This window comes from Chinchilla lanigera, unplaced genomic scaffold (genome assembly GCF_000276665.1).
Source record: "Chinchilla lanigera isolate Chin_1 unplaced genomic scaffold, ChiLan1.0 scaffold00083, whole genome shotgun sequence".
Taxonomy (NCBI): domain Eukaryota; kingdom Metazoa; phylum Chordata; class Mammalia; order Rodentia; family Chinchillidae; genus Chinchilla; species Chinchilla lanigera.
Window position 1 is genome coordinate 6,819,017 of NW_004955484.1, and position 15,477 is coordinate 6,834,493.

The 15,477-nt window shown below is 45.7% G+C and overlaps 1 protein-coding gene and 1 pseudogene across 1 annotated transcript; both read left to right on the top strand.

The window, feature by feature from the left end:
- Window positions 1-328: 328 nt before the first annotated feature.
- Window positions 329-5,596, top strand: LOC102004485 (annotated as a pseudogene).
- On the top strand, window positions 5,451-13,235 carry Psmd7 (proteasome 26S subunit, non-ATPase 7). The gene is made up of 7 exons (XM_005403534.2): window positions 5,451-5,669; window positions 7,374-7,465; window positions 8,241-8,333; window positions 9,156-9,253; window positions 9,771-9,851; window positions 11,517-11,608; window positions 12,589-13,235. Exons 1-7 carry the CDS (start codon window positions 5,596-5,598, stop codon window positions 13,031-13,033), a joined length of 975 nt encoding a protein of 324 aa, XP_005403591.1. The 5' UTR covers window positions 5,451-5,595; the 3' UTR covers window positions 13,034-13,235.
- The last annotated feature ends 2,242 nt before the right edge of the window (window positions 13,236-15,477 follow it).

Consider the following 15,477-nt stretch of genomic DNA (forward strand, 5'->3'; position numbering starts at 1 on the left):
CAACATTTGTGATAATTTTATGCCTCAAACAAAGTTTCATGGTGTAGAATTTTCTAATTGTTCATGTCAGCACCCAAAAAGTTTCAGATTTTGGAATATTTTGGAAATGATTTTTAGATTAAGGATTCTCAACTGCACAGCTGTACTCTTTGTCTTTTTTCTTTTTTCGACCCATACTCTGTGCTCAGTATAGTACAGTCACTGCCCATCCTCAGCTCTCCTCCCTGGGAGTCAGGCACTTTTCCTACCCCTATCTTATAAAGGAAGAAACTGCAGCATAGAGAGATTAAGTTACCTATTTTAAAATAACATACGCCCTGCTCTCTGCCACCCTCTCTTTCCGTTAGCCGGGTCTGGAGACGACCTGCAGAAATGGCACCTCTCAAGGGGAAGGAAAAGAAGAAAGAACAGGTCATCAGCCTCGGGTCTCGGGTGGCTGAAGCAGAGAATGTATTTGGTGTCTGTCACATCTTTGCATCCTTCAATGACACTTTTGTCCATGTCACTGATCTTTCTGGCAAGGAAACCATCTGTCGTGTGACTGGGGGGATGAAGGTGAAGGCTGATCGCGATGAATGTGGCCCAGGATGTGGTGCAGAGGTGCAAGGAGTTGGGCATCACCGCCCTGCAGATCAAACTCCAGGCCACAGGAGGAAACAGGACTAAGACCCCTGGACCTGGCGCGCAGTCAGCCCTCAGAGCACTTGCTCGCTCGCGAATGAAGATCAGGATTGAGGATATCACTCCCATCCCCTCTGACAGCACCCACAGGAAAGGAGGTCATCACAGTCGCCATCTGCAAACAAGACCCAAGTTGCTTTCTGTTAATAAATTACCTTCGTGTAAGCTAAAAAAAATAAAAATAAAAATAAAATAAAAATAACATAGCTAGGAAAGGCAGAATTCACATCTAAATCTGGCTTGTGATCTATGCTCTTTTCTGTTACCTTCTCAAAAGGAGTTGAGGAGGATGAAGCTTCCAAGAAACAGTACCTGAGGTGTCAAGAATGTATCCTTTTCCAGGCACTGCTCCAGTTTCTCTATACTCACATGAGTTTCCCAAACTGCTGCTTCACCTTAGGAATCTCTTCAGCCTCAAAACAGCACTTGAGCTGCATACTGTCCCATGATAGAGGCTTAACCCTCCACTGAGAGTGGAAGAAGTAAATGAGACTGAGAGAGTGGATGGAATAATACTTACTGAGCAGCTACTACATGAATGGTAATGTATTGATGAAGGACCTTAGGTCACAGAGAGTCCATAGATTGCTTGGTGCTTCTGTTATATATTCTGCATAACAAACCACACAAAACTTTGCGATTTAAAGCAGCAACAATGATATATTACTTCTGTAGGATTCTAGAACCTGGGCTGGGCTCAGCTGGGCAGTTCTTCTGGCCCTGTGGTGTCTACTGGAACTAAACACCCACCAGGCCTTTTTCACTCACATTTCTGGGCTGGATTGGCTAGAACAGCTGGGAACTAGACAGACATTCTTCTCCTGTTCCCAGTAGTTTCTCCAGTGTAGCCAAACCTCGTATGCAATGGCTCGGGGTTCCAAGAGAACAGCAGCAGTACGGGAGCATTTCTGCAGCCTCTGTCAGCTAACACTTTAACAGCCATGCAAGTCACATGCCTACTCTCAGAGTCAATTTTAAAGCAGATTGTATCATGTCAGCACCCAAAAAGTTTCAGATTTTGGAATATTTTGGGAATGATTTTTAGATTAAGGATGCTCAACTGCACTCTGAGGTTCACACTGATCAGTGTAGCCTGAATGATTTTTTAATTCAAAATCAAGGTAACACTGCTTCAAGTGAGTCAGGATTAAGATACCCCAAGATGTTTCTGCAGGGCTAGCTTGATCTACAGCTGCAATATGAACCCAAGGTGAATGCAGACATAATGCTATGAACCTGCTATGCCTGGGAGGCACAGCGGGCTGTGAACCTGAGAGGCATGATTCCCTGGGAACCACTGCATCCGGCTTCACCTTGGCCAAGCACACCCTCTGATAGCACACAGCATATCATATGGGACTTGTATTGATTATAGTGGTCCCTTAGGACTCATCATTAATTGGTTCTGGGAGGACCAACAGATAGTTTAGCTGGAAAGAGAAGTGAGTCATGAGGCCATTGACACCAACAAGTTCTAGCTTCCAACTTGAACATCGAATGATGAGTAATGAGAGAAATTTTTCACATCAAAATGTATGGAGTACTAAATTCAACAAGTTTCAAAGCAGCTGAGTATCAAGGTATGACTCCGTTATGTTCAGTACCACTCACAAGATCACAAGTTCAAAGGGGCTCTTGTTATATATTCTATATAACAAGTGCTTAAAACAGTGGTGCTAGTTGTGACCCGATACCATACCATATTTGTTAACCAAACACTGAGGAAATCTTGAGAAACCTTGGTTATAGAAGCACGACAAGTTTAGAATGATAATGATAATGAAAAAAATTAATGTGTTCTAGAAACACCTTTGGAATGGCTTTTGCCCTTTGCAGGCTTACAGACGCTGGGAGATTATAACATTGTAGCTGGAACTCTGAGCAGATGGAGAGGGTCTATTATAAAGAAATCAAGACCATTTGATGCAGCTATTCATGATGATGTACACATAGATATGATGCAAAGTAATGATGATACTTGATTAACTAAAAATAGATTTTTCAGAATTTTATGTAGAGTTAAATTCCATTTGCATGTGTTTTTCAAAGTTCTGTGCTCAGATGCTAAAAGGTACATTTTTTTTAATTTCCCAGACAAGTTACCAGACACTGATAAACAATGATTAGTTCTGAGGAGAGGAACGAAGGGGTCAGACAAAGGAAGTAGGGTGATTTGAAAATAGTAATGGGTTCATGGAGCTTCATCAAACTATTCTCTCTACTCCAGCGCAGGCTTTTCCATTCAAAAAGGAACATTATTTGCCAGGCACGGTGATGCATGCCTATAATCCCAGCCCTCTGGGCAACTGAGGCAGGAAAATCACAAGTCTGAACCCAGTCTGGGCAACGCAGTGACTTAGTGAGGCTCTGTCTCAAAACAAAAAATAAAAAAGGGCTGGAGATGTAGCTCAGTGAGAAGATGCCTGGGCTCAACTGCCAGTACTTCAGGGAGGATGGAGAAGAAAGAGGGCTGAACCGGAAGCCGGAAGACCAACTAGGAAGCTAGTGCCAAAGTAGCTGTAAGATGAGGTTTAGCAGTTTAGACCATTGATAGTACTTGCTTTCTCTATGTGGAAAGGTTTCAAGTGATTGTAATTTATTTTTATTGTTGTTTATCCAAATATTTCAATATTTCATACTGATCACATGTAGCCTGAATGATTTTTTAGTTCAAAGTCAAAGTAACACTGCTTCAACTGAGTCAAGATTAGATACCCCCAAGGATATCTGAAGGGCTAGCTTGATCTACAGCTGCAATATGAACCCAAGGTGAACGCAAACATAATCCTCTCTAAGACTTGACATTCAGCATCTTAATGAAACAACTGCAATTCGGTTGCTTCAGAGTGGTGCAACTGGAAACGTAAGAACTGAGAGCACAGAAACCTGGACTGATCCTTACCAGCTATGGAATCAGAGGAAGGTCCTTCCCGGTGTCTGAGCCTCACTGTTGCGTTCCACTTCACTCATGCATTAATAATTCATTCACACAATCACTACTGAGTGTCCCTGTGGGCCACACACTTTTCAACACACTGAAGATATAAAAGTGAACTGACCAGGAGTTTACCTTGTAATAAGGAGAAAAAGACAATGAACAGAATAGGCAAATTCTACGATGTGTTCAAAAGTGGCAAATAGTCCAGAGAGAACTAAAGCAGAAACAGGCGGTAGGAGAAAGGTGGAATTTTAAGTAAAGCGGTCAGGAAAAGCCCACCATGGGAACAATATCTGAGCAACAACTTGCATCTGTAAAACAGGAGAATACTTCTAAGTTGTTTCAAAACCTATTAACACAGCATGGGCCTCACCTAGAAGCTTGGGAGGAGTGCAGAACCTCAGATCCCATCCCAACCCTACAGAATCAGAATCTGCACTTCAGTAATGTCTTCAGGTATTTTGTAAGCATGTCACAGTTTCGGAAGCATTAATTAAAGGAATGAACTCTTTTTGAATACTTACATGTATTAGGACCGGCACATTATCGTCACTCAATAGACAGGTTCAGTTATCCTTGGTTTTCCTTCCCTAAAATTAACCCTTTTATCTTTCTTGTTAAAAAATAGCATTGAGCTTCTAGCTAATGATGAATAATAATGAGTACATCTAGCCAACAGAAAGCCAAGTTGCAGACAGAAGACATGGATATTTTTTAATGATGCATGAAAAATCCTTATTACAAGAATTTTATCACTGGTGTCCAACTCCCAGTCTTGTCATTATGTATTTCACCACCAGAACCAACACACACATGTAAAAGTGCAAGAAAAATTGTACGTGTTCCTTGACATTTAAAGATCAGGAGTCTACTTTGAAAGGAGAAGCAGCCAAAATGCTGGGGGAAATCCTCTGGTGATACAGGGAAGGTAAAGTCTAGATAAAGACAAAACAAACAATAAGTAAATAAAGTAATTCACGTTGCAGACATGCTGTATCATTTTTGTTAACGAAAACAGCAGGTTTAAACAAGACAATATAAACCTGTATTAAACTTAATGTATGTTAGGTCCTTGCCTCCCACGTTTCCTATTTCAACCTTCCTGTTTCTCTTTCCTAGCAAAATATGAAATCACAGCTTATGCTTCCCACCTTTTTTTCACTCCTTACGTTAAGTTTCGAAAAGCAACCTGTATAGTCGGGCACAAATTACATTCTTCCGGCCCTGAACAGCAAATTAACATAAAGACAAGCAGAAATCTGCAAGCTGCTTCGTTCGTTATTTGCAGTAAAGATTATGAGGAAATTCCTCGAAAGTATCAAGATAAATTATTCAAATCTACACTAAAAGCATTCTCCAAAGTTAAAGATTAAAAATTTCTGTAAAGAGGGGTGGGATACAGCTCAGTGGTAGAGCAGTCACAAGGCCCTGGGTTGATGCCAGAAAGGACATTCAAAACCAAACACTGCTGGGGGGGCAAAAAATGTCTCTAAAACACCTTGAAGTGACTTAGACTTAAAGCCAAGGTGAACATTTTCTGAGACAGTAAATTATTACTATTTATGTTTTTCGGAATATTTTTCTAGTTTTCAAGGAGGTAGGTACGCAAGACTGGAAAGGAACAGAGGAGAAAAGCCGCTGCTGACGCAACGCCGAAACAATCGTTACTAGTCTCCAGAGTGTCTTTGGCTTTCAAACCTAAGGAAACGCAAGGTGTGGAACCCAAGACAGCCCCGCCTTTCGCCAACCCTTTCCCTTCCTCAAGATGGCAGCCCTAGCGACAGTATGGGCATGCCGCGCGAAGCACTCTGGGAGCGGAAGAAGGCCGAGCGGCGGCTGCTAAACCGGAAAGGGAAGACCTGGGCCTGGAGAGCCGGCGAAACAGCATTTTACTGTGTTTCTCCGGTCGATACGTTTTACGGTGTTTCTCGGGCCGCTGGAAGCCGGGCCAGGTGGGCGGGGCCTGCGGTGCCGTGATGCCGGAACTGGCGGTGCAGAAGGTGGTGGTCCACCCCCTCGTTCTGCTCAGTGTGGTCGATCACTTTAACCGGTGAGGCTGGCAGCGCGGGGCGGCCGAGCGCCGGGCCGCTGAGTCACAGGCACGCTGGGGGCCGCGCGGCGGCCGCGGGCGGGCTGGGACGCAGCTGGGGCGCGAGCAGCCCCGACGGGCGCAGGCCAGTCCCGGCTCGTGAGGCCGAGCGGCCCGGAGCCGCCCCGCGTCCCAGGCGTTCCGGGGCCCGGACTGCGCGCTCGTTACGCGGAAAGTGCTTGGCGCTGGTGCGTGGGGGCCGGGCTCGTGCCCGTCCGCCGCCGGGCCCGCCACCGAACGGCGCTCGGATAGGAGAGCGCTGGACCCTCGCGCTCGGGTGCCTCTGATGGTGGCCACTCGACACCGCTGGTCCGGCGTTCTGAAATCCCGCAACTGCGAAATACCGATGTGCGATATTCTGAAATACCAATATTCTATATTCCGAAATACCGATACGCGATATTCTGAAATACCAATATTCCGAAATTGTGAAGTACTTACGGATACCCCAAAATACCGTGCTCAGTACTCCGAATGGTTTCCTGTATGAGCGGTGCTGTCAATCCATGATCCCTTGTAAGAGAGAATCTGGTTTGACGATAGAAAAGTGTAAATGAAGTGGCTGTGGGGTTTTTGTTTTGTTTTGTTTTGTTTTGTTTTGCTTTGCTTTTTAATGAGCCGAGTTGGAGACTTGGGCGTGAACGAATAAGGGGAGTTCATCTACTGGGGAAAACATCCCAGTAGATCACTTGCTAAGCTTGTTGTGCGGTCACCCTGTGCTCTTGCAGCTGTTCATCCTACTAGAGCTGTTGCACGTGTTCAGAAGCTTTACAAGATCATTGAATCAGGGAAGACCCATCCAGGTGCATCGGCTTTGAAGGCATGCTTGCTAGTCGCCCTTTCTCTTGCGTCATGCTCTGTACAACTCCTTCAGCCAAACCCAAAACCTCACTCAAGCCTGGATAATGCTTATGGTCCCCCTCAGTTCCACTGCTTAGAAGTCCCCAGCCTAATAGGATAGGTGGGCTTTTCTGTTGTACCCTAGGTCCTAGCTCTCCATGAGATACTGGAGTCCTGCTGGAGCAGCCACCCTCCCTGTTGTGTTCAGACACTTAGAGCATTTTGCAAGCAGACACTGCTAGCTGTTTCAGCACATAAGAAATAGAGGGTTTTTAAAAACCAGTGAACTTTTGTAGATCCAAACAAAAGCCCAGGAATAGATTCCTTTGAGGTGTGGGAATTTCTGCCTAATAAGCCAGAGGCAGGAGGAGTAGCTTATACCAGTGGGTCAGACCACCTCCTAAACCTCTAGACTTCACAAAGAATAGGTCAACTGAGGCTTGTACATAGAAGGCAGATGTTCCAGAAAAGAATTGGCACCCTGGAAGCCATAAAACTGCTAGCATCTTTTATCCCTAAAGAAATGTGAGGATAAAGAAGATGAGGAAAGTATAAAGGAGAAAAGGAAAACTATGAAGGAAAAAGATAGTTCGAATTTTTTTCTGAGCTTGCATTACTTGGCAGTCAGTGGTAGGTAAAAAGGGCCAGGGTACATTAGTAAGCTCAGGAGTTCCTCCTTGCACTTAACATTGCAGAAGAATCTAACCCTATTTCGTTTAGGGAGATGAGTTCCCAGGGAAATTAAACTCTAGCTGTACTGTCGATGTTTGCCAGTAAGTAGCTAATTATTGTTTGGTCTGTGTATCTATGTGTTTTTTCACTCAGCATCGGCAAAGTTGGAAACCAGAAGCGCGTTGTTGGTGTGCTTTTGGGGTCCTGGCAAAAGAAGGTGCTTGATGTATCCAACAGTTTTGCAGGTAAAGAACAAACTACATTTTTCTGAGCATGCTTAAAATGTCAGTTTACTTTAAAGAAAAATAAACATTTATTGCCGGGTGTGATGGCACACATTTGTAATCCCAGCACTGGGGAGGCTGAGACAGGAAGATCACCGAGAGTGCAAGGCCAGCCTGGGCTACACAGCGAGACCAAACAAACATTATCTTTTTTTATCACAGCCCAAAGGTTCTGACTTGACAAAGTATTGTAAAGGAAACCTGAAGGCTACTCACTAGAGAAGACAGTAAATATTTTTAATTACAAGCCTTGTGGTAGTCTCGCAACTGTCTCTGCTAGTGGAATGCAAAAACAGCAGCAGCCAGTATGTAAACAAATAAGTGTAAGAACTTTACTTTTATGCTCTGCTTACTGCTTTTTTGATCAGAGAAACGACAATGGAGAACAAAGTAATTGCTGGTCTGGTTTCTGGATAGAGGTCACTAACTCCAGTGTCTGAGAGGACCAGCCAGTGATGTAATTTGCCGAACAGAAACTATTACAAATTGGTGGGGGTTTCAGCAAACCGAAGAGCACTTACCACTTTTTAACGGCTCTACCCAGCAGTTGGCAGGTTTTGGGAAATCTGGATTTTGGTATGAGTTCTAGCTTTGAATGAGGGCAACTCAAAATTTAATATTTCATTGGACAAATTAAACACATGAACATGAACCGGGTTTGCTCTGGGAATCTCTGTGCTCTGTATTTGTAGCTCACACCCTAAACTAAATCTTAATGTTTTGTCTTTCTGTTTAGTCCCTTTTGATGAAGATGACAAAGATGACTCTGTCTGGTTCTTAGACCATGATTATTTGGAAAACATGTATGGAATGTTTAAGAAAGTCAACGGTAAGTCTTGACTTTCTTAGACATTGTTATGGCGTGACGTTGGGGGGGTGTCCATGCGCATGTTTTGAACACATAACTGTCTGTGTTTCATATGAAGGTCCTTTTCCCTTAGCGAAACTTAAGTAAGATGAGTGGCAGCAGAGGACTGAACTAGAATAAATGAAAAGCTAGGCTAGTAATTTAAGGTCGGTAGTCCCAACTGTGTCCTTCAATCACAGCAGAAAAGCAAAGAGGTAGACCTTCAGCACCAGCAGCATGGAGCGTTACAGAAACTACACCACTTTGGCAGTTCATTCCTCCAGCACTCAGAGTTGTATATGTGACACGAATTTGCATTTGCTTATATATTGCCTGTGAACTGTTCTCTAGTTGTTTCATAGTCTCTTAAAGTAGTCTGGGGTAACAGGTATCTCTGGATCATACACAGTACTGCTTTGGAGCTTTTTATTTTTTATGCAGTACTTGGGATTGAACCCTAGGCGTTCACACTGAGTTATATCCCCAGCCTATTTAAAAAAAAAAATGTTGAAATAGATTCACGCAACTTGCCTCACCTGGGCTCAAACTTACACGCCTCCTGCCTCAGCTTCCCAAACTACTGGGGTTACAACTGTGTTCCACCACACCTGACAGATACCCTGCTTGTTTCCTCAGAAGTCTACTTTTGTGTTTTAGTTTTCATAAGTATGTCAAGGTTCAAAGTAGATGTCTGGAATTTTTAAGAAGGCAGAGGACTTAACTCCTGATACACTTACTCTTCTTAAGCAAGTTGTATAAATCTTCCTGAAACAACTAAAACTTAACTAATTTTTTCCTTCCCAGCCAGAGAAAGAATAGTTGGGTGGTACCACACAGGCCCTAAACTACACAAGAATGACATTGCCATCAACGAACTCATGAAAAGATACTGCCCCAACTCAGTAAGTGCTATCTGTCTTTTAAACTCTTGAATAACATGTTTCCTTTACCAGCCAAGGGCATCCTAAGAAGGATTTGGATAGTGAGTCAGCTCACTGCTTTTCCTTTATAAGCTTGTAGTATTCATTTGTAGTGTTCTGTGCAGTAACCTAATGGATTTAGTAATCTAATTAGAAAATAACAGTTAATGCCTGCAAATTGCCAGACACTTGACTGACTTAATCCTCTCAGGCTCACGGTGTTGAGTAAGGCCGGTAGGTGGGGAGTCCGGGATGGGGTGATGTCATGGCTCCCTTGACTGTTTCTCTTTTACGTGACCTCTCAACTTATTAATAGAAGGGAGTGAAGAATAAAGCAAATGATGGGATAATTTGAAATACAGACTCATTTTTGCTGAAAATTCTGTCTCATTTCTGATTAAATGAATGAAATCGCTCCCATAATCGTTAGAAGACTAGCTGGAATTAGCGCTTTTGTGTGGCGTGTCAGGTGGCTTACTAAGCTGTGCTCCTCCGCCAGGTATTGGTCATCATTGACGTGAAGCCAAAGGACCTGGGGCTGCCCACAGAAGCGTACATCTCCGTGGAGGAAGTTCATGATGTAAGTCACTTGCTGTGGCCCAGATTAGACTTGCGGCTGACTGAGCAGTTGTTTCTTGTTGCATTTGCAAGTCAACAAGTCCTTTCTCCCTCTTTAACAAAGAGAAGGTGATTCATTTCTGTTGACAGTGGGTCTTAAGTTTTTCCCCTGGAGTTTTCGAGTTACCAGGTTTGAGAAATACACAAGACTAAAGAAATCTGAAATCCCCTTTCACCAATGAAATTGAAGCCTACAGTAGTCAGATGATAGCTCAGAAGTGTCCGTGGCAAAGGAAATGCAGTCGGCTGAGCTCATCCCTAACCCTTAGAACTGCCGCCACCTCCACCGTGCCATTGTCTCTTCTCCCCAAACACTTCCAGCTCCTGCAGACCACACGCTAGGTTTTCAGAGAGAGGTGGGTCAGAGGTGCCGAGAACAAGATAACAAGACCAGCCGTGTGATCGCTTCACACCCGACCTGCACTGGGTACAAAAGTGGAGGGTTCGGGAATATTGCTTTCCTGTCTCCGGGGTGGAACTTGAGGAGAGAGAGTTTGTACTTAGGGCACCCACCAAAGTTCATCTTAACTTTCTGAAGTTCAGAGCTTGAGAGTTAGATTAAAGTCTGTTTTGGAATTTAGATATGTATTGCTCATCCTAAAATTTTGGAAAAGAATATTTTAGTACTGCCTCCTGCACACAAACCTTACACTAGCCCTATTTTCCTGCTTTTGTTTCATCCCACGAAGCCTAGTGTGATAAGGTTTTTAATCCCTGGTCTTGTGCCGCTTGATTTAGTTCATTTTTAACCCTGGCCCCTTAGAACATGAAACACAAGAATTAGTAGCTAGAAAGCTTGCCGTGAGCCCGGTTAGGTTGTTAAAGGCCCTGAACACCCCAGTATCCAGAGCAGAGCAGAGCGCTCCTTACAGTGTTCGCATTGTCCTACTTTAAATAAAGGAATGACAGCTAGCATTAGCAGTGCGTGGCATAAGTTAATCCCCTGCCAGTGCCCCACGGCTCCCACGTTCCAGGCCCAGGTCTGGCTACGGGGCACCTCGCAGGCACTTCAGCCTGCCGGGGAGCAGCACAGCCGCTGTGGCCCTGTGCGCAGTGTCTCAAGTCCCATCACACAGTGCCCAGCTGATGCAGTGAGCCACGTCCCCAGCGGAGCGTTCGGCTCACTCAGACCACCAGGAGGCCGGTTATTCTGACTGCACTGTTTGCGGTGTGCTGGGATCATCTGGCCCAAGGGACAGTAAACAGTTGCAAGTTGTATTTTCTGCCACGAGCGTGCCTCAGATGCAGGTGTTCTGTATTCTTTCCATTATAGGAAGCACTGTGGACATTAAAAATCGACGGGGATGTCCCTGGGCATCCACCCCCAGCATGGACTTGAGGGAATATCAGTATTTTTCTTTCTTATTAAAAAAAAAAAAAAAACTTGAGAAAGCAGCTTAGTGGCCACTAGGACACGCAAGCACACTAACTGTAATGCCGCAGCAGAGCTCAGCGTTGAGTACTGCCACAGTACTTGGTGCTTTGAAGGCTGAGCTCTCAGGGCAAAGCTGACCCACCTTGCTGCGGGCAGCTCGGTAACGCACCCATGAAACGCGCTCGCTGCGAGAGAGGGCCGCGCACCAGTGCTTGTTGAAAGTGAATAACTACAGCTCAGCCTCTCTCCCAGGATGGGACTCCCACCTCGAAGACGTTTGAACACGTGACCAGTGAGATCGGAGCAGAGGAGGCCGAGGAGGTTGGAGTGGAGCACTTGCTACGGTAAGGCGCAGCGCAGCATGTGCAGACGAAGCCAGACCCGGAGTCTGGGGTCCTGTGTGTGGGTTCTGCTGCATCCAGCCACAAATGAGTCTCTCATTCTCAGCATCACAGGCCTTTTCAGGGTCTGTTTGCTCATCTATAAATTGCGGTAGTTGGACTGTGTCATCTCTAAAGTCACTTGAGTTAGGCTGTGCGATTTTGTTGATCACACACCTTGTCTAGAAACCAGAATGTCGCTGTCAGGGGCAGGTACGTGGAATGAACGCAGGCCTGCGACGTTCCTTCCGAGGAACAGGATCTGCGCGCTGCAGGGGATCTTCCTCTTGGGGCGGGCTTTGTTTTAAACTCCTCTGTGTATAATCCTTCCTTGAAAAAGTTGTAGAGTGTATCAAACAGTAAGGTTTCTTCCTGTTCTGAAAATTACGTCTGATTTAAGCTCAAACACCCTAGAAATGCAGGTAGAGAGAGTGCCATCCTTTATAGGGGCCAGAAAAATGAGGGGAAGAATTCTGGTTTTTTGAGACAGGATCTCACCGTGTAGTTCAGCCCAGTCTCAGACTCACAGTCCTTTTTCTTGGCCCCTGGTGCTGACCAGTAGGTACACACCACCACACCTGGCTAAAAGAGCTCCTTAAGTTTCATTTTAACTTCGTTTTATAATCTTTTGAAAAATGCACTGTTAGGAGAAACATAAAATATGGACCCCCAAAGAAAAACAAAACTGAAGTAATTTATACCCAGCTATGTCGAATGGAGAAGTTACATGTTAGGGCTGAGGGTGGAGCTCAGTGAGAGAGCACTTGCTTAGAGCACATGAGGTCCTGGGTTCAATCCTCAGCACTTCCCCAAAGGAAGTAATATTTCCCTTGTGAAAACTTGCCCCTCTCTACAAAGCTAGGTGTGTCCTTAGACTAGGAGGACCCGTGTGGCAGGACGAACAGTTCCTGACACTTCTTTGCCTTTGTCGTGGGTTGTTACAGAGACATCAAAGACACTACAGTGGGCACTCTCTCCCAGCGGATCACAAACCAGGTCCACGGTCTGAAGGGACTGAACTCCAAGCTGCTGGATATCCGGAGCTACCTGGAAAAAGTAGCCACAGGCAAGCTGCCCATCAACCACCAGATCATCTACCAGCTGCAGGACGTCTTCAACCTGCTGCCCGACGTCAGCCTGCAGGAGTTCGTCAAGGCCTTTTACCTGAAGACCAACGACCAGATGGTGGTGGTCTACTTGGCCTCGCTGATCCGCTCCGTGGTCGCCCTGCACAACCTCATCAACAACAAGATCGCCAACCGGGATGCGGAGAAGAAGGAGGGGCAGGAGAAAGAAGAGAGCAAAAAGGATAGAAAAGATGACAAAGAGAAGGAGAAAGAGAAGGAAAAGAGCGATGTGAAGAAAGAAGAGAAAAAGGAGAAAAAGTAAAACGCGTGGATTCTTTAGCCAGGCGTGGCGGTGCACGCCTGCCGTCCCGGCTCTCGGGCGGCTGAGGCTCTTGGGAAGGATGACAAGCTGGAGGGGCCGGCCCGGGCTCTCCAGGGAGCTCCGGGCCGCCTGCACTACAAAGTGAGACCGACAAAAAAAAATGTACCCTTTTAAACTTGTAAATTAAAATCTCACAACTTAAGTCCTTGTGCACCTGAGGGTTTTCTTAAAAAAGCTGTCCTTGCGAGAGCCCTCCGCTGCCAGTCGCCCCTGTAAGGCATTACGCTACGGTCAAGGGACACAGGGCCTGTGCACCGGGGAGTGCAGTAGCTGAGGCTCCACGCTGTAGGAAAAGTGAGGAGAAATCAGCGTTTGGTACTCTGCGTTCTTTTATCTTTGAAGCCCGGCGTGGTGGTGCACACCTGTAATCTCAGCACTCGGGAAGCTGAGGCAGGAGAATCACCAAGAAGTCAAGGCCAGCCTGACTACATAGTGAGTTCAAGGCCAGCCTGGACTACATAGTGAGTTCAAAGCCACCCTGCACTACAGAGTGAGACCCTGACTCAAAAAAAGGGCATTAAATCTTCCCCATCTTGAAAGATTCTTGGGGTCTGTCTGGGGGGGTTGGCAGTATTGCTAACTGGAATGCATGGACCCGCTCCATTCTCTGCCTCCCATCTGGGGTTCTTGAGCTCTGTACCACATTCTGGACCTGCAGCTGTAGCATTCTCGGGTCTTGGGATCTAGCTGTATACACTGTTTTCCTGCAGACACCCAATTAAATGGCTTGGTTTTTAAGATTGTTCTAGAGGCTTGCGACTTTGGGAGAGTGATCCCTTGTTTCCAGAAGCAAGCTAGATGATTTTTCATTGAAGCTACCTTGAAGAGTCCTTTAGATTTGGTATCTGCCCGGCATGACTGCTATGTCTATTGTCCCAGCATTCAGGAGGCTGAAGCAGGAAGATCTCTATGAGTTCAAGGCCAGCCTGAACTACATAGTGAGACCCAGTATCAAAACAGCAAAAGATTTGGTATCTTTAATAAAAGGCAGGGTCTCATCCTTGAGATAAGGTAAAAACAGGCACCCTGCTACAGTGAGAGCTCTCTGGTGCCTCTGGAAATGCCAGGTTCCAGTTTGTGCCTCAGTTCCTCACCTGTGCAGTGGGAGGTTGGAGGTCAGTTTCTCCCAGGGGGCACACTCTTGCCGCTGCAGCAGGCCTTCAGCGCATCAGGCCACAGGTGGACGGGGATGTTGCTAAGAGTAAAGCTCTTCCTAGGGTGCGGGCACAGGCCTCCTCGGGAGCCAGGCAGGTGTGTGACCGTTTGACACGGTTCTACCTGGGTTTAGTTTCCTTCCTTGAGCTGCTAGAAGTTCCTTCAGAACTGTCTAAGGCACTCCATGGGTTATCTGGGTTCAAAAAATTTAGGAGTACCATAAAATAGCAGAAAGTAGTCGGATGAATCTTAGAAACCACTTCCTGAGGTTTTAATGCATTAAAGTGGTCCCTGTGGAAGGGTCAAGGGGGCAAGTACACATCTGAGTTGAGGCCACACTGGATTCAGGTCTGTCTTTTATTGTGTGGAGTTAAAAAGCTTTCCCAGGGCCAGGAGTGGTGGTGAAGTCCTGTAAACCCCGCTACAGTTAGGGGTTAGGGTGTGCGAGAGAAGGGGGAGGGTCACAAGTTTGAGGCCAACCCCAAGTTAGCAAGACCCTGTCACAAGAAAATATAAAGGGCTGAGGATGGAGCACCTGGGTTCAGCCCGCAGCACTGAGAAGGGAAGAAAAGGCTTCCCCAAGGAAACGGTACCATGCCATGGGGTTTGAAGCTTGTCACAGTTTAATGGAGCATGTTTTATTGAGCATCTAAGAAAAGAACATCCAGGCCTTACTATCTTTAACTGTTTGACCTGCATGTTGGGAAAACAGACTTCTACCTTCCTAACGTGACCTTCTGATTCTAACAAAAACAGTTTCCAGCCTGTAGAGCCACTTAGGTACATTTCCAAGACCACATTACCGCCACCATAGTAAGGAGTCCCACCTGCTGTGGATGAATTCTGCATATTCGCACCCCAGCCCACTGACAGCTGGACCCATGGCCCGCACCTACAATGGAGCCTTGCATGTGTATAATCTCGCAGGCCCCAGAGATTTCTAAGTAACTTGATGTGAGAACACTGAAAAAGTCTGTGCCCAAGGCTGGGTCTGCTCTCCAGAGCAGAACATTAGCTTCACTGCCATTACACCACATGTTCAGGGTGACAGAGTCCAGGCTGCCCCGTCACCCTTATGGAAGAAGGTGGCATTTACCCTGCTAGTTTTCTGTCTCAAAATATCTGAAATCCCTACATGTATGCCTTAGTTATCCTTTTTTTTTTTTTTTTTTTTTTTTTTTTTTTTTTTTTTCTGTTTTCCTCCGGTACCGGGAACCGAACTCACGACC